The 25,866-nt window shown below is 49.0% G+C and overlaps 1 protein-coding gene across 1 annotated transcript in view; it reads left to right on the forward strand.

Annotated features, from left to right (window-relative positions):
- sdk1b (sidekick cell adhesion molecule 1b) overlaps positions 1–25,866 on the forward strand; it is a 276,904-nt gene that overhangs the window by 104,800 nt on the left and 146,238 nt on the right. The window contains exons 2-4 of the mRNA XM_086156189.1: positions 37–193; positions 4,795–4,901; positions 4,973–5,120. Of these exons, the coding sequence (XP_086012315.1) occupies positions 37–193; positions 4,795–4,901; positions 4,973–5,120 (412 nt within the window). The remainder of the gene's footprint in view (positions 1–36; positions 194–4,794; positions 4,902–4,972; positions 5,121–25,866) is intronic.

A 25,866-nucleotide genomic window follows, 5' to 3' on the forward strand; every position in this document is an offset into this window, starting at 1 on the left:
TGGAAAACGGAGTGTGTGTGTGTGTGTGTTTTGCAGAGGTGGCGCCCTACCTGCGAGGAGGCGGGCCGCGGCAGCAGGTGGTGCTGGAGGGAAACCGGCTGGTGCTGACCTGCTCGGCCGGAGGCAGCTGGCCTCTGCTGTACCGCTGGACGCTGGATGGCAGGAACGTCACCGACTGGACGCCGCAGTTCAGGTCAGACTCGTCTCCGCCGCCGGCGCCGCCCTCGCCGCCCTCTCGGCGTGCCGGGGGAAGGTCGCGCCGTTTGGCCGGATTAAAAATAACATCGTCGGGAAGGGGACGACAGCCGATCAATACGTCTTGACTTTCTGTATACTGGAGCCCCTCTCTGTGTGTGTGTGTGTGTGTGTGTGTGTGTGTGTGTGTGTGTGTGTGTGTGTGTGGGCAGTGGGCCGGGTGACGTAACAATCCGACGCAAGAGGATGTTCTTTTTCTTTTCATCCCGACAGCAAAGCGCCGCTTTACTCGGATATGAAAGAATCATCCAATCACAGCACCAGAAGAACAAGAGAGAATGAATGAATGAATGAATGTCTTTAGAAATGGATTCTTTGAATAAGGGATATTTTACCAAATGAATGAATGGGTGAGTGAACGGTTGTTTGTCCCTGCATGGCATGTGAATGAGTGAGCGAATGACTTTTTGTTTCTATACGATGTGAATGAGAGGGTGAATGTTTATATCACTATGATGGGTGAATGACAGGATGAATGTTTTCTCAATATGTTATGTGAATGAGTGAGTGAATGTTGTCCCTGTATGAACGACAGAGTGAGTGGTTGTTGTCACTTTACGACGTATGAATGAGTGATTGAATGGCTGTTTGCGTCTCTATGGTGTGAATGAGAGGGTGAATGGTTGCGTCTCTACGTCGCACGTGAACGAGAGGGCGAACGGCTTTTCCACTTCGACAGGGCGAATGTTAGCGCATTATGACGTGTTAATGAATGGTTGTTTGTCTCTTTATGCTTCGTGAAAGAGCGAGTAAATGTTGTCCCCATTTGTCATGTGAATGAGAGGGTGAATGGTCGTACGTCTACATCAGTCCAGGCTGAACCCGCCTCTCGGCCAATCACAGCTGGGATGGGCTCACATCCCTAATCGCTAATTAATCGTTCGAGGTGAAAATCTTCCTCTACGTGAGCTCGGCGTCACGTGACCTCGACTCCGGCGCTCATTGGCCGCAGTAACCGATGTCGAAAGTGGCGTGTAAAGACTCCGTGGCGGCGGCTGCTATTCGCCGCTGACAGGATGTGATTGTGACTCTGCGTCTGACAGCGCGGAGGGAATCATTACCCGCTTCCTGTTCTTACATCGTCCGTCTTTTATCGGCGAGACGTCAAACATAATCACAGACCGTGACCGCGCTGCTCGATGATACGCCGGATGTGCCGAGTGCGGCGCCGACCGGCGGGTCTTTCCGCGATCTGTCAAACTTTGCGCGAACAATCAGGTGCGGAACATCCGGGAGGGCGACGACGACAACAAGAAACGACAACAAAACGGTGGACGCCGCCGGGATCCGTCCAAGACCTTTGGCCCGGGAGGAGTCGACGTTTGTTTGCCACGGACGTTCTCCTCAAAACCATCCATCATCCACAAGTCCGACCGATCTAGTTCTCGGACGCCCTGCTGAAACAGCAGAGACACTGGAAGGAGAGCGAAAGACGATAGAGAAGTAAATAAAAAAACTAGGCAGCAAAATCAACAACAGCAAGGATGGAAATAGACAACAGAATGCAGAGGGAACAAAAAAACAAAACAAGAGACAGAGACAGAGTGAAAATAAGTGACAAAAATAAACACGATGCTAACGGATGTCGTGTCCGCTTCTGATTCTCGGCCATCGCCCCGCCATCATTTCCTGGGTGCCACTCTGCTGTGCTAGCATTAGCATCAGCATCAACGCTAACACAGCACGTCCACTCTATCGGTGTCGTAGATGGACGTCGCTCTTGCTGTGCGAGTCACCAGTTCAGGACGTGGACGTGGAATTGCTAGCGCAGGTAAAATACTCTCAGGCGTTATCTGGTGTCCGGGTGACTCTTCTTGTTCTTCTTGTCTCTTCGCGAAAAGATATTCTTGCTTGTCCCGCCTGCGAGGACGTTTTTGTAGCTCGGTATGTCCGTTTTTTTTTTTTTTTTTTCTTTCCTCTGGCCCGTCTTCATCGCCTTCGCACGCGGTGAGTTGGAAACGAATGATCGTCGAGTCGAATCAAACGAGCTTTCGTTTCATTTGATTTGTTTTCAGGAATCCTGCCGGAATGATGTCTTTTTTTTTTTTCATTTCAGCTGAATAACTCCCGGGTCTATCCGCGCGTTGATGAAACTCGGCCTAAATGCTCCAGCGAAAATCAACCCCCCCCCACACGACCTCGGCTTCCTATTGGCCAGGACGGTCGGAGGAAATAGAAAACATCTTTTGTAAAAGCACACCTTATATCAATGCTCCCTTTGTCCACTCACTCATTAGCTACACCGCTTTAGCTGCTTTCGTGGTCATACAGGTGCTGACGCCTATCTCAACCGTGATTGGACGAGAGGCGGGGTTCAGCCCGGACCCCTCGCCGGTTCATCGCGCTATTTCACCCTCTCATACAGTCCATCAGAGGGATGGCACATGTTTGGAGAGAAGGTCAGAGATGGTTGGGTCATGGGCAGAGGGGAGATGGTGGATCTATTGGTAGACGGGTGCTGGAATTGGACCAAAGAGGAGCTTTATGGACGTTGTGAAAGAGGAGGATCCGGAAAATAGGGTTAGTTGGAGAGGGTGGATTGGCTGTGGAGACCCCTGAAAGGAAAAGCACAAAGGAAAAGAAGAATTTGTCACAGGGGTGCAGGACATGTATGACCGAGACACGTTGATGACTGAGATGGTTTGGATATGAACACTCCTCCCTGAAGTCTCTTCTACGGTCACCTCACTGGGCCTTTTCTGCTTTGCTAAGAAACTTTCCAAACAGGTTTTAACTCAGTTTGCTTGCTAGTGGGTTTAATATCAGCATTGTAAAGAGACATGCGACCGTTCGCCATCTCGTTCAGTCATCATGTGGAGACACGTCTGCGGAGGTTCTCAGTCGTCCACGCGACGCTGAATTCTTGTCGAAATCTTCTCGTCGTGACAACCTGACTTGAATTTCTTCACTTGAAGATGTTTCCCCCCTGGTCAGAGAGGCTTCTTCAGTTCACGCCATGAACTTTCACCGTATCGGGATCCATCCTTGAAGGATTAGCTTAACTAGACCGGGCCTATCAGCACCCTCCAAACCACTAACAATGATCCAACAAGACTTCCACCTGAGCCTCAGTCCATGGGATCCAACCGGTCTCTCTTCATTGTTTCACATTCTTGGAGCTTTGTCTCCATGAGGTGTACCTAGCAGGACGCCATGCTAGCACAACAACCCCCTTCCACCTAGTTTCTCCACAACAACTCTGCCATCTGCAGAAGAAACCACGGTAACGTCAACCCGCCCACAACCCCGGAGGTCACCGTGGGAAACTCCCACTGACTATCAGAACCGAAGAAGCCTTTTGGGACGAGGGGCCGAAAGGTCTTGGAGGGAAGAAGAGCAAGTCCGCTCGCTACGGGAAGAAGATTTTGACCATAAATCGTACAGACGGTCAGCCATTCACCCTCTCATTCACACGTCATAGAGACATTTAAACGCATCTTCTGGATTCCTCTGGAGAAATGGTCAATAAAGCTGACTTTAGAACTTTATATTCGACCATTCACCCTTTCATTCACACCTCATATAAAAACATAAACATTCACCCTTTCATTAATAATGCATATAAAGACGTACAATTATTCCCACGCCCCTCCAGTCGTGTCCCTGCTGTGATCCTGATGGAGAACGAGCTTCCTCAGGTGTTCGGAGGCGGAACCGAGCCGGTTCCTCGTCCTGGATCATCCGGGAATCGGGTTCCGGACGTCACGCGGCGACGGAGAAATAATTGTATCGATCTCCGTCTGTCGGCGCCAAAGCCGGCGTTCGTTGAGGCACATAAAGAAGAAGCTGTCGGGACCTGAAACGTATGGCGGTGTTTGACTTGATGAAAATACAACCAGCTGAAAACACAGAGACGCACGCAATATGGAAGCATCCAATATTAAAATCTGCTTTCAGGCGGCGTGTTGCCGTGTGTGTGTGTCTTTGAAGTAAAGGCGGCGTGTGTGTGTGTGTGTGTGTGTGTGTGTGTGTGTGTGAGTGTGTGTGAGCGCCTGTAGGCTTGTGTATGTTGGCATCACGCACCGACAGCCTGGGAGTTAAATACTTGGCTGTCCTGTTGTTCGTAATGAGCCCCAAAGCAATGTCCGATGTTAGTGTGTGTGTGTCTGTGTGTGTGTGTGTGTGTGTTTCCCACTAGTGTGTAATGTCCGAGTGTGTGTGTGTGTGTGTGTGTTTCTCCAACATGACACCAACCCCCCGATCCCATGCCAAGCCTCCCATTAGAGAAGCACAGTCCATTAAAAGCGCATTAACATCAGCTCAGACATGCATGTGAGCCCTTGCTCGCGCACACACACACACACACACACACACACACACACACACACACACACACACACAAAACACACACCAGCCCTGCTTTTTATTCTCAGATTACAGTCGTGAAAAAAATACAATCGCACAAGAGTGCGTACAAGTGGACGGACCTCCACCATCTTGTCACTCTAGCTGTCCAAACATCATTTCATCCACACACACACACACACACACACACACACACACCTCCTAGCTCAGTGTGGTATCTCCTGCTGTCTCCAGGTTGTCCATCCCGTCTCTCAAGAGGGCCGACGCCGGGCTGTATCAGTGCATGGCGAGGAACCGGATGGGCGCCGTCATCCACGGGAGAACGGAGGTGCAGGTGGCCTGTGAGTACTAGCGTACTAGCGTTTATTTTCAAATAAAAAACAACAACCACAGCGTCCGTTCTCCTCCTCAGTTCTGGAGAACTTCTCGGCCGAGGAGCAGAGGAAGACGGTGGCTCAGGGCCGGGCGGCCGTCATCAGCCTGCCGCCGCCGGCCTCCTTCCCGCGACCTCTGGTCACCTGGTACAAAGACGGCCAGAAGATCAACCCCGGCAACCGAATGTAAGCGTCTCTCTTTTGTCTTCGCCGCCCGGTCTTCTATCTGTGTGTGTGTGTGTGTGACCTCTCGCGATAAAATGCTAATTCCACAGCTCTTATCCCCGGCTGATATATTAATTAGCGCACAAATGTTCCCGCTAATCCCCGCACATCAATTGTGGCGAATAATAAGCCATTTAGATAAGTGACCCCGTCATCGGGCGTGCGCGCGGCGGCCGTAGATCCTATCCGCGCGCAGATAAGACTTCATTTTTCCGCGGATTCAATCTAACGCGCTGCTTCCATCTCCATTCTGTATCCACGTCTTCACACTGTAATTACGTAGGAGGTGCTTTTTTTATTTTTTTTTGAATGGCAGGCCGGGATACGTCTGTCCCGCGGCGGGCGGCGGCCATCGAGCTCTCTTGTTTAGCGTCTGGCTAAATGTTAAATTCGTCAGGGACGTCCCCTCGATGCTATTTTAACAAATGTTCACCGAATTCGTCATTTACATGATTACGTGGCAGGGAACGGAAGATTAGTTGTGTGTTCATAGTTTCAGATTTTCCACCCGGAGCACTAGCTTCTCATCTTGTCATTCATTTATTCATTCATTCATTCATTTATTTATCATCTGCACCGCTAATCCTGCACTCAGATTAGCAGGTAGGCTATCCCGGCTGTGATTGGTCGACAGGTTCATCCTGGACCAATGAGAGGGCCGCTTATACAGACATACGACTATTCACCCTCGGATTCATGCAATTTAGATGTAAACAACCATTCACTCACCACACAGAAAGGTCTTATATCCACCTTCTTGTTGTGAGGTGGATATGAAAAACAGTGGCTCCTTAAGATACCAATTTTTTAAGATGCAAAATGCAATTTGAGTAAATTTTGTCTTTGCAATACAAAGAAAAGTCATGATAGCAAAATGAGAGCCAGAACAATCAAACTTCTAAATGTGAGTGGTGCGGGCCAAGCAACTCCGGCGTCCCTCGGCCACTTGGTCCAGGTAGTTTGTGCAGTGCGGCCGTCTTGTATTTGTTTTCTGTTATTTTAAACAGGATTAATTCATTTAAGATATGAAAAAAATCAACCTATGAACCCACTTCTGGAACCGATTAAATGTGTGTATGCAGGAGTATGCTGGATGTATTTAGTGCGAAATCACCTTTGCACTTGATTGCGTTCCCCCCCTTGCTCCGCAAGGCGCTAAGCATACCATCTGGAACCACTCGGGGGTTCGGTGTTGGCATGCGGGCAGGAGGAGCCGGGGATCGAACCCTGACCTTCAGTGGAAGGATCTTCCTCCGCAAGAAACAGAACCAGATTAAAACCCCGCGATGAAGAAACGGGGCGACCAACGGGGTTCGGAAGGCGATCGGGAACGGCGAAGCACGCCGGAGTATCGACATCCGTTTTCAGCAAGGGTACTTCCGAGCACAGGGGAGTCAAAGGCGCCGGCGAAATACCCCGGACGGTCGGTGAGTCGTCCTCGACACGAACGGGGACGGATCAAAATCTGGGCTTGATTTGTTTTTCATAAATTGCGGCGGTTAGCAGTTAAGGCCGGCTAATTCTGCCGCTCTGACAGTAAACACCTCGGATGCAGGGGCTGCATCGTCTACAGCTGCTGAATAATTGCGATCTACCGTCATTAGTTAGCATTCAAAGCACAAACCCCCCCCCCCCCCCCACCCCCCCCCCCCCCCCCCCCCTCCACGTCCGCAAGGATAAGAAGGCAAAGTCAAACTCTGTAAACAGACAGCGGAAAAAAAACTGAGAACCCTGAGCTCTTTCCTGGAGGACTTCTGAGGAGGTGGTGATCATTAGCAAAGAGGAGAACGTTTGTGTACAGAATGGCCACTAACGCTTTCAGTGCAAGGAAAGGTGCAGTGGTTGCAGCTAGAAGGTCCCTGGTTGGATTCCCACAGGAGGCCCTTCTGCATGGAGTCTCCATGTTCTCCTTGTGTTCCTCAGGGTTCTCCGGGTTCCTCCCGCATGCAGGAGGTTCATCGGAGAGCCAGACTTGTCCAAATGTGCACGTGAAGGTGAATGGTATGTCCCTGTATGTAACCCTGTGACTCCGAGCTGGACCAGCAGCTTCTGGAGTTGGCCTCCAGACTCCTCACGCAGAGTTTGCCTTTCCGGAGGCGGCTGCATTCCAAGCGCGATGCGTTGTGGTCCAGCTCTTCATCTGGTAGAGGATTGTTTGCCAAACTGAAGGCTACATCTCGTGGACCTACCGCCAGAGCCGAGGCAGTCGGATAAGAAAATAGCGGATCCCGACTCCTTTTCTTTCAGACGCTCTTGTATTTCTTTCTAAAAATCCCAACCTCGACCTCGGCGCTGCACACCCTGCCCCATTTACTGTTTGTGTCGACTCCGCAGAGAGCCGCGGAGCAGCTCGGAGAGTTTGTATTTTGGGCAAACGAAAAAAAAAAAGGAAGAACATCAAAGCATCAATTACTCCTGCTGGCTCACCTCTACCTTCACCTGAACCCTGGCCCTCCGGCGCGCTCTCAGATGAGCTAGCCGGAGCTACCTCCTCCCCCCCCCGCCCCTCCGGGGATTCGCTCGGCATTGTGTCCGACTCTAATCTCATTACTTGTAAACTTAATATTCTTCCCTGCAAGTTTTTCAAAGAGGTTGTCGGAGTGATTGCCCCTTGGCTTCCCGGCGCTGCGAACGAGTGTCTTTTATGTGGCGCCGGGCGGTTGTGAGCCGGCGAGCATCCAAACCTCCTCCCAGGAAACTTGGTTCATTTCCAGGCCTCCCACACTTGCCTTCGTCAGCTCCGGCAGTAAAACCATTGCAATCTGCAGTCTTGTGCGGGGCAGGGGGTGCGGGCGTCCATCCAACAGAAGGGGTGGGGTTCAATGCCCAAAGTGTCCATGGGCATTACACTGAACCGGTCCATCCCGATGGTATGGTGAGCTAAGCTAGCGATCGATTCCCATTGTGTCCTTGGGCAAGGCATTGTAGGAATTGGAACCCCCAGTTGCTCCCGATGGTATGGTTTGCTCAGCTTGGGGAACTAGTGACCTTCCAAATGGAAGGTGGGCGGTTCAATTCCCAAAGTACCCCTGGGCATGACACTGAACCCCCCAGTTGTTCCCTGTTCCCAATGGTATGGTTTGCTCAGTTGGTGGAGCAGGTGTCTCTCCAAATGGAAGTTCAGGGGTTCAATTCCCCAAAGTGGTCTTGGGCAAGACACTGAACCCTCCAGCTGCTACTAATGGAGGGTTAGCCCCTCCAAATGCAAGGGCAAGGTTCAATTCCCCAAAGTATGCTTGGGCAAGACACTGAACCCCCGGTTTCTCCCGATGGTATGGTTAGCTCAGTTGATGGACCAGGTGTCCCTCCGAATGGAAGGTCGGTGGTTTAATTCCCCAAAGTGGTTTAGGGCAAGACCCTGAACCCCTTAGCTGCTACCAGTGGTGTGGTTAGCTCAGTTGGTGGAGCAGGTGTCCCTCCGAATCCAAGGGCAGTGGTTCAATTCCCCAAAGTATGCTTGGGCAAGACACTGAACCCCCGTTGCTCCTGATGGTACGGTTAGCTCAGCATACTTTGGTTGTCTTGCCCAAAGTATGCTTTGGCAAGACACTGAACCCCCGGTTGCTCCTGATGTTCTTGCTAGTGCAGTCTTGCCACAGTTGTGTGTGATTGTGTGAATGTGATGTAGTGTAAGGGTGATGAAAGGCTTATATGAGCGAAGAAGATCTGAGGCCCTCGGATATTTGTTTTCTTGACCAGCGGTCAGCCGACTGATCCGATGCTTCGTCAAACGATGCTACCGATATGTGTTGTCCAGTACAGAAAGCCTAGTCGTTCTTCCTCTTCTTGCCCTTTCCTTCTGGCCGCTCCGTCAGCCAAACATCTGCCTCCATCTACCTACAACCTTCTAGACCTTTCTTTTCATTCTTGTTTAGCACTTTTGTTCTACGCCTTTTTGTCCACATTTCTTCACTTCTTCTCCACCTTCTCCGTTGTGTTTCTGTTGTCCTTCAGTACCGAACGTCCTCCACCTTCACGTTCTCCACTCCCCGTTTGCCTCCTCGGCCCCTCGGGTCTCCCCGCCGCCCTCGTGGATCCTCGTGCTAAAAACAAAAAAAAAACGTCCGTTTTGCCACAAATTGCGGGGAAGCGATTATTCTAAAGTGGTGTCGCAAATTCCAATCTAGCTTCTGGAACAACCGATGAACGGCGAGGCGGCTCCTCCGCAGGGTAACAAATTAGATCCTCAGGTTCCTGTAATCTCATTATTCCCACTTTGCTCGTACGTTCTCCATCTCGTACATTTCCACTTAACCGTGTCCGCCGTTAACTCCCCGGACGTGTTTTCTTTTGACAACGCCTCGGGGCGCCATCCTCGGCCCACTATCTTTCCCCGTTCCCCGTGTCGCCTTTCAGGCATTTTTTTTTTTTTGTTTTTTTTTTTTTTACGCTTTTCCGCCTTTTCCATTTTGTGCGCCGGTGACTCCCAGATGTACATCTCCTTTCGCCCCCGAACGCCGTGATAATCTGGGCTCTCTGCTCCGCCGCCTCGCCGACAGCGCCGACGGCTCCTAGCCGCCTTGTCGCTCAGCGGACCGAAGGCCCGGCTCGAGTCTCAAGCTAAGAAGTAGCTTAGCTTCCTCCGGGTTCCTCCCCCTCCGCGGGCGACGGATTGCTTCCCTAGCTTAGCAGCGAATTGCTGAAGCCGCCGACGTGGAGACGCGTTACTCCTGTCCTGGATGAATTACGGCGGCTCCCCCGTTTGTTGAAGAATTCAATTTGAGATTCTATCGATTTCTTTTAAATCCCCACACGGGCCGGCTCGGCTTTACATCGGAGGACTCTTAACCCCTTCCTCTGCTCCCGAGACCTTCTCGCGCCGAGGTTTTGTCTGAAAGTCTGGGCGGAAATACATGGGAGAGGCATATTTCATTCTCCTCCCCGACTCCCTTCGTACGGGAGGAGCTGAGTCAGCGGCTGGATTTGAAAAGGCCTTCCAGAAAGCTGCCAGAGTGATATTTATTAAAATGCGTTAATTTTGTTCTTTCAAAAGCCCTCGTTGTGTTTGACTTCTTTTCTTTTTGAGCTTTGTTATGTTTTGTAAGACGTCCCGTAAACGACAACTAAGTCGTTTGGGCAGAAATCAGAAATACGGCTTTTCATATTAAGTCCTACCTCAACAAAAACATGATAGCATTTCTTAGCAGCGTGGCTAACAAGAGCTTTCGATGTTCCCTTCTTCTCCTTTCACCCGCCTCCATCTCACCAGCTTACTTCCTGTCCTCCATCCATAAACCTCCTCCCTGGTCTTCATCTGGACCTCCTTCCAGCTAAGAGGCTGCATCATTGCTAGCAAACATCTAGCATCTTCTCCTTCTTCTCTTCTGGGCAGCTCAGCACAGCCAATCATCTGCCTTCCTGTCCTCTGGCTCTCCATCCATAAACCTCCTCTCTGGTCTTCTCTGGACCAGGGGTCGGCAACCTTTAACACCCAAAGAGGCAATTGGAACCGGTTTCCATGGAAATGAAAACACTGGGAGCCGCAAATAATTTTTGAGATCTAAAATAAAGGCACCACCGTATATATTGCTTTTTATTACCTTTACACTTTGTATAAACAAGTGTGTCGTGTGTTGCTTATGAAAGTGCTACGGAGAAAATTAAATTTTATTTATGGAACGAACACATTTTGAACATTTTGAGCTTTGGGCTTCCAGAGCGTGTAGTGGAGCCTTGACCTGAATTTTAAAAATAAATTGGGGAAAAAAAATCACTGTGTCAGTAAACAATAAAAAAACAAATATTTGGAAAATATTTTCATAAATATTTATTTTATCTGGTTTATGGGACTTCTGCTCGTGAACTTCTGCGCACAGCATCTGCAAATCCGGACTTTACCGGCTTCCGCCAGTGTGACGTTTATTTTGAGCGGCGAAAAATAATAAATATAATTTTATTTTAATATTTCGAGATCACAATAATCTTCCAACTTAGAACTAAAATGAAAAAAAGGAACTAACGCAAAGAAAATACACTTCAATGAAATATTTATCATTTATTTTCCCAAGCCACTCGTAGCTGCGGTGTAAGGATGAAGGAGCCGCTCTGGACCTCCTCAAACCTCAGCCTCCTTCCACCCGGATCTCCACCTCGGTCCAAACCATCTCGGTCTATCTTTTATCTCCAGAACATCCACCATGTGCCTTCCCAAACTCCTCACTCCCAAAGAGGAACCTCCACCATCTTCACCTCTGCCACCTCCAGCTCCGCCTCCTGTCTTCTGGTCACTGTCATTGTTTGTAGATCATCTCACCAGTGTCTCCTCCACCTTTCCTTCCCTTCCGGCTGATGTTCTTCTATCTCTTCGTACCCCTGACACTTTTCTCCAGCCATTCCAACCAATGGATTCAATGGACCCGGCCTTCCTGATGAGCTTATTTAGTGTGTTAGCGTCTGCTGCCGCAGCGTAGAAGAAGACACCGGACACCAAACCTTTCTTGCATATGGCATCTGTGTTTTTATTCTAGTCTACCCTAATTTGCAAAAGAAAACTACAGCTGGGGAACGATTAATCGAGTTAATCACGGGGCAGCTGTGGATTAATTTCGATTATTCATTCATTAGCTATTCTGCTAATCCCGCGCTGGTGCTGGAGTCTATGCTAGCTGCGGTGAAGGCGACCGTCCAGCCTCTCATTCACACCTCGGATGGAGACGCACTGGAATTTCAAGACTTTTGAGCGCACCTGGATAGAAGCCGCACCAAAAAAGAAAACAAATAAAAATAAACAAATAACTATATGTGCACTTATACAGGCCGCACTTGTCTATAAGCTGCAGGTGTCCATGTTGTAAGATGACACATTTACATGAAAATATGTTTTTAAAATTTCTTATTCAATGCAAACTGGTAACGTCCACAAATATGTGGTGGAAATGCTTTTTTTTTTCCAAACAGCGGCTGTAACACAGCTCATGAAAGACATGAATAAGAAATAACTCAAGGAAAAGTCCATCCATCCATTTTCTCTGGCTATCTCGGTCTTCCTCCCGCGCGCTAAAACCGTTAAAATCGTCTTCTTCGCTGTCGGAATTGAACGGCCTCACAATTTCACGCTCATTTCATCGGTCCGGTGAAACGTTTTGTCGGCGTGAAGCTCGTTCGCCCCAAAAAAATCCCCCAACTAGCCGCATCGTTGTTTAAGCCTCAGTGTTCAAAGCGCATGGAAAAAGTCTTTTAATCTGGAAATGACGGTAGTGTATTGTTCATCTGGAAGATGGGGCTTCCTAAAGTCCACCTCCAACTCCTTGGTCTTCATCACGTTGACTAAAATAATGCAGAACGGCGGATGCGGGGATTGCGGATTCAGCGACGGCGCAACGGCCGCGAAACTAGGTTAGCATAGCATTTAAAATCACAGTGTGATTTGACAGCGAGCAATTGGCTGTCAGCGTTTTGGCAGGTGCACTCGGACGAGAGGCGTTCGGGTTTCCCAGTCACGGCTCGGGCCGGGAGGCGGCGACCGACGCCCGACGCCGTATTTCCTCAAATTCACTTTGCCTTTTAAGTCGTAAAAATAAAAAAAAATAAAAAAACTCCCAGTCCTAAAAAAATATGAAGTTCATTCATTAATGAGATGTGTCCCGGGCTGTATGGCGCTCTGCGGGAGCAGCGCCTCCAAATGGATCACTGAGTGCCTCAATTAAAGTAATAAGAACTTTATATATTTTTATTAAATTCAATTTCAGTGACACGTCGGAAATGAGGAGCCGAGGATGCCGGTTTGCGGAGTTAAAGCCCGACACGTGATGTACGAGCCTCTTAATTTGATGCAGATGGAGGGCGTGTGTACGTGCATGTGTGTGTGTGTGTGTGTGTGTGTGTGAGCGTCAAATCCAATATTTCTTTTTTTTCCAGTAGTCATTAATCCACCTCGACCGATGTGCGCGCATGACCATCTTAAAAAAAAAAGAAAAGAGAGTAAATTGAGTTTCCACGCGTCATATGGCTGATTTGAATTAATATAATAATAAATTTGCCCGTAATGATCGCGTGTGTGTGTGTGTGTGTGTGTGTGTGTGTGTACACGTGCAAGAGTTGCTTCCATGGAATTTTACATCAATATAATTCACATGAGGACAAACGGCGCTCGCAACAGTTCCCGCCGTGTCCGAGCAGCGGCCCAGACGGCGTAAACAAACAATTAAAAATATTTTTATTTACTCGTCTGCTTTCGGGCTTTGAACCGGCGGCAGCGGCGAGGACCCGATGCAGCGGATGCCGAGCCGCCGCCGCCGCCGCCGCCGCTCACACGGAATATGAAATATGTTGGTTTTAGAAGTGAAATGGCTGATATCGCTGGAATTAGACGGAATACCAGCCTCTTTCTCGCTGGAGGAACTTTTTGCAGCTCAACATTTTCCTGGACGTGATCCGTGTGCATTCAGACCGCAGAAGAACCTAGAACCTTCTTGTCTTCTACTTACCGTATTTTCCGGACTATAAGTCGCAGTTTTTTTTCATAGTTTGGCCGGGGGTGCGACTTATACTCAGGAGCGACTTCTGTGTGAAATTATTGAGCTCTCTTGCTCTGATGTGTGTGTGTGTGTGTTTAATATAACAGCGATCGTCACACACACACACGCCAACCAATCAAAATTCAGCGGGGGCGGGTCATGGCTTAAGTGCGTTGTGAAAAAAGAAGCTACCAGCGACTTCTGTACCTATGAAAATGGATCATTTCAACATTCGCGCTAACTTATAAAAACGACTGAGAAGGGCTGAACAAAAATGGCACCAAAAAGAAAATCATATTCTGCAGGTTACAAACTGGAAGGAGTGAAATATGCAGCCGGAAACGGCGATCGAGCAGCAGAAAGAAAGTTTGAAGTTAGTAAGAAACTTGTAAGGGACTAGCGAAGAGCGGAGGTTGCTCTTACTGAAGTGAAGAAAACTAAAGAAGCTAAAAGCTAGGCTAAAAGCTAGCTGCCACGGCTAGAGGAACGAGTTCACACTTGGTGCTTGAACATCGTGCTGCCGGGAGAGGCTTGTCAACAGGACAGTTGCGTCAAGGAGATAAATAGAAATGAGTTTGCAGGAGGACCTTCCTGGTGTTACGGCTTCATGCAACGCCATCGCCTCGCTATCAGAGCAAAGGACGCCGTCCTGTCGGGATCCAGAAAGGCTGGAATAACTGGAACTGCAAGTGACGATGACTCTGACGTAGCGACGTACCGGTAGAAGAGGAAGCGGCGCGTTGTCTACCTTCGGAGTTGGAGGATTTGTTCAGAAGTGACACCGAAGCAGAAGATTTCGTTGGATTTAGTGATTAAGAGTGACACCGATTGTTTGGTTGTAGCATGTGCTATATGCTATCATTATTTGAATGCCTCTTACCGTAATATGTAACGTTAGCATAGCCTAGCAGGCACGTTCTCAGTTCGTTGTTTATGCGTCATATAGGCTATAGCTGTTCAGCCTGTAGGTCTCTATTCTATTTTTATTTTAAATGGCCTTTCAAGATGAAATGTCTAATCTTGGTGTTGGATTTTATCAAATAAATTTCCCTCCCCCAAAAAATGCGACTTATACTCCAGTGCGACTTATATATGTTTTTTTCGTTCTGTATTATGCATTTTTGGCCAGTGCGACTTATAATCCGGAGCGACGTATAGTCCGAAAAATACCTCAATTTTCTGGTTCCATAGGAAATCCAGGTCCTGGGCGTGTTACCATGAGCAGGTTCTACTTGCGCCATCTTAAAAAGCTGGTCACCTCTCAGATGTTTTCTTGGAATAGAAGCAACTAGAATGCTCTTCTGTCTTGCTCCGCCTCAGAAGGGTTTCCAGGGCTCGCAGAAGAACATCTACATTTAGACCAGAATAAGTGCACTTTTAGCTAACGGCTAACGGGGTTCTTCACACGGCGAAGAGAAGATAAAAACACTTCAGCCATCCGATGGCCCGCGGTTATTATTCCATGGTGTCCACTCGCTGCTCATCTTCTTCTTCAGTGGTTGTTTTTTTTGCGCGTGGATTCCGTGGTCCCTCACAAACTGCTGGAATGAAACGAAAGAGTTCCTCTTTGGAGGGAGGCTACTTCCTGGAGCTGGACACTCCTTGCAACTTCTCCGTCTGAAAGCAAGTCTATTTTTATCCTTGTTGATCTCGGCCCATTGGCAACTCGCTCATCTTTGCTTATTTTTGTCATTGCTTTGGTCACTCTGTTCCTTGTTGTTGTTTTTGGTGGTCTATTTCTTTTTTCTCTCTCCATTCTGTCCATTCTTATCCTCCATGTTGTTATTGTTCTTCTTTCTGTTGTCTATCTATTTGTGGATGTCTGATTGTGATTACATTTATATTTATGGACACTATAACTGTTGCGCTGCGAGGACCAAAGAATTTCCCCAATGGGTATCAATGTAGTCAATCTAAGGAACATTTTGAAGGTGAGCAAGGAGTGATTGACGGGTCGGACTCGGGAATCTCTCGCTTCAGTTGGATTTTATTTGTTTTTTGGGGGACGTAGGGCAGGTCATCCTTGGAGCCGAACGTTCCTGGTTCAATTCCCGGTTCCTCCAAGCCAGTCAAAGTGTTGTGGAGAAAGACACTGAAGACCGAACTGCTCGTGGATCTATGATGGGCTCAATGCAGTTGTCGAATTTCGTTGATGTTGTGCTCGGTGTAGAACCAAATGTGACAAAACGGTGTTTCTTTAACCAGATGAACTGGTCTTTTGTCACAGCAGCATCACTGTTATAGTCAGACTGAGATGGTTTGGTCATGGACAGAGGAGGGATAGTGAATATATTGGCAGACGGATGCTGGAATTAGAGGTCTAGAGGAAGAACAAAGAGAAGATTCATGGACGTCGTGGGAGAAGTTATGAAGGTAACTGGTGTGAGAGGATCCAGAGAATAGGGTTAGATGGAGAAGGTGGATTCACTGTGGAGACACCTGAAGGGAAAAGCCTAAAGAAAAAGAGGAATTTGTCACAAGGGTGCAGGACATGTATGACTGAAACAAAGTGATGACTGAGACATGGTGAAGATCTGGGTAGATGGTTACTGAAGTTGGAGCTGCCAGACAGGAGGTCTAGAGGAAGACCAAAGAGAAGATTGATGGACGTTGTGAGATCTGATATGAAGGTAGTTGGCGTGAGAGAGGAGGATCCAGAGAATAGGGTTGGATGGAGAAGGTGGATTTGCTGTGGTGACCCCTGAAGGGAGAAGTCCAAAGAAGAAGAAGGAGCATTACTGTTATAGTGTCAATAAATGTGATCAGAAATATAAAAAGAGAGACAATTAGAAGATAGCAAAATACATCCACAAATAAGTAGACAGGGAGAACAACAACATCATCAAGGATAAGAATTGGCAACGGAGTGGAGGAAAAAAAAACAGACAGGTGAAAAAACACAAAAGGACAGCAACAAGGATAGAAGCATAAAGAGTGACAATGACAAAAATAAGGATGCGCGTGGGCTGAAACCAACCAGGATAAAATAGATGTGAACGGGTGAGTTAGTGAGGTTTACTCGTGTCCAGAAGGCTGCTGTTAGCTTCAGGTGGCTACAGATCCTGCTAGCAGCGGCGCGGCGGCTAACGTGACGCTCTGGCCGCCGTTTCCGTTTTCCGGTCCGTACCGGTTGCAGATCCGCCATCTAAAAAATCCGTGTCGGGAAGCCCGTCGTTTCCTGCGCCGCTCCTTTTTCAAGTTTTCATACAAACGGTGCGGAAAACTTTTATCTCCGCATTGTCAAATGAAATATTCTGATTTGCTCGCCACCCACGCGTACACACTGTGATGAAGGCTCATGCATAACACTTACTTTGAACCCTCGCCGAGACGACTAATTTGTAACTTTCTTCGCATTTCCTCCTCTTCCCCCAACCCTTCACCTCCCTGCTCCCCTTCGCTCCCACGTTCTCGCCTCTGAATTATTCTTCAAGCCTCTTTGTTCTCTCCGTCGCCTCTTCTTCTTCTTCTTCTTCTTCTTCTTCTTCTTCTTCTTCTTCTTCTTCTTTCGGCTTTTCCCTTCAGGTGTCGCCACAGCAAATCAACCTTCTCCATCCAACCCTATTCTCTGGATCCTCCTCTCTCCCACCAACTACCTTCATATCTTCTCTCACTACGTCCATAAACCTTCTCTTTGGTCTTCCTCGAGACCTCATGCCTGGCAGCTTCACCTTCAGCAACCTTCTACCCAGATCTTCACCATGGTTTGGACATGAACACTCCTTTGTTCATGTCCAAAACATCTCAATCATCACTTTGTCTCGGTCATACATGTCCTGCACCCCTGTGACAGATTCTTCTTCTCCTTTGGGCTTTTCCCTTCAGGTGTCGCCGCAGCAAATCAACTTTCTCCATCTAACCCTATTCTCTGGATCCTCCTCTCTCACACCAACTACCTTCATATCTTCTCTCACTACGTCCATAAATCTTCTCTTTGGTCTTCCTCCAGACCTTGCCTGGCAGCTCCAATTCCAGCATCCGTCTACCAATATATTCTCTATCCCTCCTCTGTCCATGACCCAACCATCTCCGTCTGGCTTCTCCGACCTTCTCTCCAAAACATCTAACATGTGCCGTTCCTCTGATAGACTCATTCCTGATCCTCTCCATCCTGGTCACTCCCAAAGAGAACCTCAACATCTTCATCTCTGCAACCTCTAGTCCTACCTCCTGTCTTTTGGTCATTGGAACAGTTTCTAGTCCAAACATCATCGCTGGTCTCACCACTGTCTTGTACACCTTTCCTTTTATTCTGGCTGATGTTCTTCCATCTCTTGGTACCCCTGACACTTTTCTCCACCCATTCCAACCTGCTTGGACCGTCTCTTCACCTCTTCTCCACACTCTCCTACGCTCTGGACTGTTGACCCCAAGTACCTGAAATCCTCCAGCTTCTTGATCTCCACTCCCTGTAGCCTCACCGTTCCCCCAGAGTTCCTCTCATTCACACACATATATTCTGTCTTGCTGTGACCAACCTTCCTTCCTCTCCTTTCCAGAGCATACCTCCACCTCTCTAGATGTTCACCTCTCTCCACCTCACCTCCCCATCGCCTCTTCCCTTCGCGTTATCGTGCCGCAGGATCACCCAACCCCATAAACCCCTGCTTCCGAGCAAACTGCCACACACATCGGAAACACACACACACACACACACACACACACACCAATCTGGTTTGCGTCCGCCTGGGTCGGACAGCTCCGCGAGCGCTCGGGCCTGTCGGGATATTCGTCCGTGCACGTTGGTGTTTTGGCGCGCAGGGCGTGACGCCGGCTGATCCCGTTTGCGCCGGCGAGACGGCGGCCAGATGGCGCCCGGCAGTTGGCTACCTTCGGCGGGGACGGGGCTGATGACGGCGTTTATGAAGTTTATTGATCCGTTATGCGGCGCTCCCAGAGTCCCCGGGCCCGTCTCGCTGTCTGTCTGTCGGGCTAAACCTGCTCCGCATATCCAACACACACACCTTCTCCACGTCTGACCTCCATCTTATCTCCAGCTTCCACACCAGGAAGTCCTCAGATGTGGAAAAAAATAGCCGTCACGTCCTTTTCGCGTCTGCGTGTTTTGTTTTGTCGTCGCCGCTGACGCCGAGATGGATCTGGGTTTTGACCCGCCGACCAGCTGATGAAGAGCGAGATGCTTCTGTTAATTAGGAGGCACCTGGAGATCTCCAGGGTTGGTCGAGTAACGTCTGAGGAGCGTCGTGTGGACCCAGAAGGTCCTAGCTCGGGGCCGGGAGCTAACTAGCATGTGTGCGCTAATGTCACAGGTGGTGACTGCGTGCGCTGGGCCTCATTGGAGATAATTCTGATCACAGACCCAGGTGTGTGTGTGTGTGTGTGTGTGTGTGTGTGTGTGTGTGTGTGTGTGTGTGTGTGTGTGTGCGAGCATGTCCTTCATTTTAATTTGTCAAATGTTACAACAGTAAGAGCAATTCATTACATCCCTCTTTCCACATGAGCAAACACTCACACAACTCCAGGACACACACACACACACACACACACACACACACACACACACACAAACACTCACACACACATACACGGCACAGAGGTCTAACTTCTGAACAGAAGGAATTTTCTCCGGGGCTGAACTTTCCGAGCAGATGAAATGTGTGTTTGTTTGTGCCGCTCTGTGTGTGTGTGTGTGTGTGTGTGTGCGCGTGTGTGTGTGTGTGTGTTAGTTACTCATGCGTTGGCAGGAAGAAGAAAAAAAACCTGAAATCCTGAAACACGCTGAAAGTATATCAGGCCGTTCCAAAGGTCTTCCATCCTCGCCGTCGCCTTCGTTACCTGCCGTGCTCCTCATGAGAAGTTAAAGGAAGGATGGAAGAGGAGGATGAAGAAGAAGATGAAGAAGAGGATGATGAGGAGGATGATGAGGAGGACAGGAGAACAGGAAATGAAGACGGAGCTCCAGCTCGTCTGAACCTCTGAATCCGTTTTGTCTGGAAGTTAATCTCTTGCTTAAATACTGCATGTGAGTTCCTGTCCAATGAAACCATGTGACTGTTTGTATGTGTGTGTGTGTGTGTGTGTGTGTGTGTGTGTCCTGGAGACACGTCTGCTTGAAGGACATGTTCTACAAGGAGTGGTCTTCTCTCCACTCCCGCTGACTTTTACAATGCGTTTGTTTGTTTTTGGCAAAACTTGGATTTGGGAGGTTTTGATTATCTCCATTTTAGATGTTTGCTAACGAGACGGAGAACATGCTTGATGTTCTGGAGGAAAACTTAGACGGAGATGGTTTGGATGTGGACAGTGGAGGGATGGAGAAGGATGCTGAGGTCGGAGAAGGTCTGGAGGCAGAGCAGGGCGTGAGAGGGTCGGATGGAAGCAGGTGATTGGCTGAGGTGACCCCTGGAGGGAGCTGCCCAATGGAGAAGAGGTAGAAGATTCTAGATGTTTGGTGTTCCTGGTTTGCATTGGACAAGCGGTGCCGAGGTTTTTGTCCACCTGATGACAGGATGTGGCTCCATCCATCCATCTTCAGCCTCCTCCTGGTGTCGGGGTCTGGGGAGCTGACGTTCTAGGCTACTCCTGATGGGAGGAGCTCCAGGGAGGTGTCCTGGAGGCATCTCGAGCAGATAGAGCCTCCTCAACCTGCTCTCCTCAGAGCCCCGAGTGACCGAACATCTCACCCCTGCCATCCCGCAGAAGATACATCTCCTGATCCTTTTTGGTGTCCACAAGCCGGACCTAATTTTCTGCTCTTCATCCCTTCTTTAGCATCGCCCTCAAGAACATACCCTTGACCTTTACTTCTCCTTCGGCGAGTCCACGTGTCGTTGCGCTTCTGATCTGATGGAAGCGTGACTAGAAAGGTGAAATCGGGGATTAATATCCTGTTAAATCGCGGGTAAATTAAGTCCCGGACGTCACGTCGTGGCGTCTGTTTGCATTCCGGTGATTGGTGGCGGCGAAGGTGCCCAAAGCCGCCGTGGGCATTGCTGTCCCACGACTGTCTGTGAAGCAATTTGCTCCTGGGGTACATTAAAATTTCCGGAATCTTTAATCACCGGCCCGCTGACAGCTGTGGTCTCGCAGTAGTTAAATTATTGTAATGCCTCCTGCATTCGCTCCCCCAAACAGCCTCGCTCTCCTCCGGAAGGCAATCTACTTGATAAACGGGCCCAAGTTGCCAGTCTGACTTTCGGCCAAAATGCTCATGTACTGTATGTCTTCATTGGCAGGGTCATTTCCGCCGCTCTTTTAAAGTCACTTACTGGTTATACGACTTTCTGCGGGATATTACATGAATATATCAAGGGTTTAGTCTTAATTTGGTTAATCTCAACCGGGTCTTTAAGTCAAACAGGGCTCGCCACAGTTTGACTCCGCCGCCGCCCAATGTCAAACAGGCTACTTTCGATTTTTTTCCGGTCCGCAGTGCCGTCGGCGTTCGAGCGTCGGCTTCGAATCAGTCTGAGGACAAAGTACGGCGGCGCGATGGAATCGACGGGGAAAAAATGCATTTCACGGTAGATAAGCGTATTAGAGATGTAAATACAGCAGATAAAGCAGCTGGAGTTCTTCTTTGACACCTGCCGGAACGTATATATTATGCAATTTACTTCCACCTCTCTGTCTTGCCGCCCTCCTCCTCCTCCTCACCGTGTTTTCTCCATTCCTCTCAGTAATTGAATTGCTCTGTTGGTCCCTTAATGTAGCGGCAAACAACGGATTGAAAATACTCCACTGTAAACGAGTCCATCGCCTCCCCGACATCTTTCTCTTCATTCCAACTGACACTTGTCTCTTGGTTTGTCTTTCTCTTTTAGTCCTCATTTGCCTTCCCCCTATCCTCTGGTGTTTTAGTGTGAAGAACGTAGGGATTCGTCGGCTCCTCTGGGACCGCAAAGCATACCGAGCAAAGACCGGCCCCTGCCCATGTATCCCAAGCATGTTGAGCAAAGACCGGCCCCTTCCCATGTATGCTAAGCATACCGAGCAAAGACCGGCCCCTGCCCATGTATCCCAAGCATACCGAGCAAAGACTGGCCCCTTCCCATGTATGCTAAGCATACCGAGCAAAGACCGGCCCCTTCCCATGTATGCTAAGCATACCGAGCAAAGACCGGCCCCTGCCCATGTATCCCAAGCATACCGAGCAAAGACCGGCCCCTTCCCATGTATGCTAAGCATACCGAGCAAAGACCGGCCCCTTCCCATGTATGCTAAGCATACCGAGCAAAGACCGGCCCCTGCCCATGTATCCCAAGCATACCGAGCAAAGACCGGCCCCTGCCCATGTATCCCAAGCATGTCGAGCAAAGACCGGCCCCTTCCCATGTATGCTAAGCATACCGAGCAAAGACCGGCCCCTGCCCATGTATCCCAAGCATACCGAGCAAAGACCGGCCCCTGCCCATGTATCCCAAGCATACCGAGCAAAGACCGGCCCCTTCCCATGTATGCTAAGCATACCGAGCAAAGACCGGCCCCTGCCCATGTATCCCAAGCATACCGAGCAAAGACCGGCCCCTTCCCATGTATGCTAAGCATACCGAGCAAAGACCGGCCCCTTCCCATGTATGCTAAGCATACCGAGCAAAGACCGGCCCCTGCCCATGTATCCCAAGCATACCGAGCAAAGACCGGCCCCTTCCCATGTATGCTAAGCATACCGAGCAAAGACCGGCCCCTTCCCATGTATGCCAAGCATACCGAGTAAAGTTTGGTCCCTTCCCATGTCGGTTCAGGTGGTCCTTGCTCCATCTCGCCCCAGTTCCTTTATTGTCTTGAACTTTCAATGGTTTGAAAGGACTCCAAGGAGCAGCCTTGACAAACTCCATTTCCCCTCTCCATGGTATGACCTTCTAACTCAGCAGCTTCTGTCAAAGATAAATCCATGGACGAGACCCATTGTGGACAACGACAATGGTTAGCCGTCACAGCGCTAGCGCTGCAGCAAAAAGCAAGGTCCGAGGAGGTTACGGCAGAAGAATGAGACCTCGACCCGCCTCTGTGTCGTATCGTTATGAACAGTCAAAGCGACAGAAGATAAAGGAGTCATGGTGTTTGGGGTCCCAGCCTGCGGTGGTCCAACCTCTCTGGCAACCACAGGGTCCGGGTTAGTTGGCTGCAGGAAACGGGATATAACGGGATAAAAAAAACAAAGAGATGTTCGGATCAAGATGAACCTGATGTTTGGACGTACTTTAGTTTTGTGTTTTCTCAGCTGCTCTTCTGACACACGAAGTCGGACAATTGAGCTGCTGGAACAGCGTTGTGGGGAAACTAACTTTTCAAACCATCCCTCCAGTCACTCATTCATTCATCATCTATATACCAACGGTCCCCAACCTTTTTTGTGCCACGGACCGATTTAATGTCAGACAGTATTTTCACAGAACGGCCTTTTAGGTGCGACGGATAAATGCATATTGATAAATATTCCCGCAATTGTTTTTCAAAATACTCCCGGGGCTTTTTGTTTAATGCAGGGTGTTTGGTCTCCAAGTGGCGAAGGAGTCGTTGCCTCATTGAAGAGCTGGTCACTGCACAAGCGGACTTGAGGCATGGGAATCACTATATTTTCACTAGGTCTCCTGGTATTGTGTGTTTCTTTTTCTCAGTGGCCATAGTCTTCTGTCTCCTCACTGGGCCTTTTCCTCACTGGAAACTTCCCAAAGACGTCTGTTTTTAACTCATTTTGCTATCTTGTCGGTTTAATGGGAGACAAGAGTTGTAGTCTGATGGAACGGAGTGAATTCACTCATTTTCCGGTCATGAATAAATAAACGGAAAAAATGTACCGTATTTTCTGGACTATAAGCCGCTACTTTTTTCCTAGGTTTTGAACCATGCGGCGTATACAAAAGTGCGGCTATTCTATGGATTTTTCTTCCATCGCTAGGGGACGGAAGTAGAATCCAAAATAAGATACGACATATAAATCAATGCAAAGAAGAACGGCAGAAAGAGCAGATAAAAAGCAGATAGAACACGCACGACAAATTACTAACTGGTACTTATTTTCAAATCCTTGCCCCTTCATCATGGAAACCACAAGAAGAAGCTGGTATGATGCAAGTTTTAAGTTGAAGGCCATCGAGCTTGCTTTCCACGAAGGAAACGCTAGCTTAGCGTCCATGAATCTATGCTAAGACGTTGGAGGCGGCAGCGGGAAGAGCTCATGCGATGCCAAAAGTCGAAAAAAGCTTTCAGAGGACATAAAAGCAGGTGGCCTGAACTTGAAAATGTCCCGGAGGACATTTCTTTTCAACGTAGATATCTGCGGCTTATAGCCTGGTGCGGCTTGTATATTTTTTTTAACTTTTTTTTTTCAATAGAGCGGATGCGGCTTATCTACAGGTGCGCCCTATAGTCCAGAAAATACGGTACGTTATTTCTTCTTTCTATGAGTCCGGTACCAAACCACCCAAGGACCGGTACCGGCCCGGGGGTTTGGGTACCGCTGATCTACACCACTTACACCAGTAAGGATGGTTGGGGTTTGGAGGCCATCTCAGCTGTCATTGGACAAGAGGTGGTTCACCCTGGACTGGTCCATCACATCCAGAGACCTTCACTCTGTCCTTCAAACATCAAGTACCAACATTCACCCCCAGCGGGAATTCAGGGTCTCCACTGAACCGGAGTGCGGGAGGAACCCGGAGAACCCTGAGGACTCCACAAAGAAAGGTCCACATTGGTAATCCGACCGGGGCCAACCGTATTAAACTCCGTAAATAACCGGAGAGTCGATTCGACCTCGGGAACATGGATCCCAAACGCGGTCGCCCGTCCGCTCTCATTCCCGCCTTGTTTATCTCGCCGTCCTCCCTCCGAACCACGGCGCCGCTCGGGAAGATAAAGGCCGGAGGTGACTTTCTATGTCACCTCGCCCGCTATTCATAAAATTTGCAGCCGAAGAATCGCATGTCCTATTTAATGTTTTATGTTACCACTGTACAGCGCGAGGGGGGAGGTTGGAAGGAGGGCGACATGTGGCAAGGGGGGTGCAAGGGGTTCGCCTTAATTGCATTTTCTGGTAATATTATTCACTGTCAAGGTGGAGTGGGATAGAATTGCATTATGAAGCCAGCACTTTAGGGCCTGCTGTCAGAATATGAATATTCATGGCTTTTCTTTTTTTTTTCCTGCCAACAGCTATTTGTTGTAGATTTGTTTGAAACTGTTGATGGTGTTTTTTTTTTTGTTTTTTTTTTATCCAACCCGAGTCTCCGGGCTGCAGGTACGCCACGGGATGGAATAAAAAGATGTTTTATAATGCCACGCCGGGTTTTAGATTTAGAGCCGGCTTCACTTTGAGGCCACCGGCTCCTCCTTACATTTGTTAACCTAAAACAACAAGTGGCCTTCAGACGCGGCTGTTAAACCTCAGCCGGCCTTCGTTCCTTCATTCCCCGCCGCCGTTACCGCCTTCCAAATTCGAGATTTACCGTCGTCGCCGCCCCAACAGCCGAAAGGGGAAACTTTTCTGCGAGTGAAGAGCGGAGGAGAACGTTAACTCAGAGGCTGGACTTAATGACGCTCCCAAACGGCTGGCGCTGCCTGGTGCATCTCCAAGGAAGCTGAGGAGGGAGGGGACAACACACACACACACACACACACACACACACACACACACACACATATTGCTGCTGCGCTATCTATTATTAATTTGTTTTTCATTTTTATTTAACATATTTGAGCAAGAGGCAGCTCGGCGGCGCAGCAGTTAGCGCCTCCGACTCACAGCCAGAAGGTCCCCTGTTGGATTCCTGCAGTTTTAGGGAGTCTCCATGTTCTCCCCGTCCATGAGGGGTTCCTCTGGGTTCTCCTGGTCCTGGTCTGGCGCAGGAGATACGCGGGAGAGTGTTGAATACCGAGATGAGTGAATGGTTGAATCTGAGAATTCATGTCTTCTTCTTTTCCTCTGGGCTTTTACCTTCAGGGGTCTCCACAGCAAATCCACCGTCTCCATCTAACCCTATTCTCTGGATCCTCTGCTCTCACCACGCCCGTACATCTTTTCTTTGGTCTTCCTCGAGACCTCCTGCCTGGCAGCTCCACCCTCTGCAACCTTCTACCAATATCATCACCATGGAGTGTTCATGTCCAAACCATTTCAGTCATCACTGTCTTGGTCATACATGTCCTGCACCCCTGTGACAAATTCTTCTTTTCCTTCTGTCAAATCGGCTAAGTTCATATCCTCTCTTATGATGTCCATGGATCTTCTCTTTGGTCTTCCTTTAGACCTCCTGTCTACCAATACATTCACTCTCCCTCCTCTGTCC

This window comes from Fistularia commersonii, chromosome 12 (assembly GCF_037954325.1).
Source record: "Fistularia commersonii isolate RoL2024-O1a breed Wild chromosome 12, RoL_Fcom_v1.0, whole genome shotgun sequence".
In the NCBI taxonomy this organism is placed as follows: domain Eukaryota; kingdom Metazoa; phylum Chordata; class Actinopteri; order Syngnathiformes; family Fistulariidae; genus Fistularia; species Fistularia commersonii.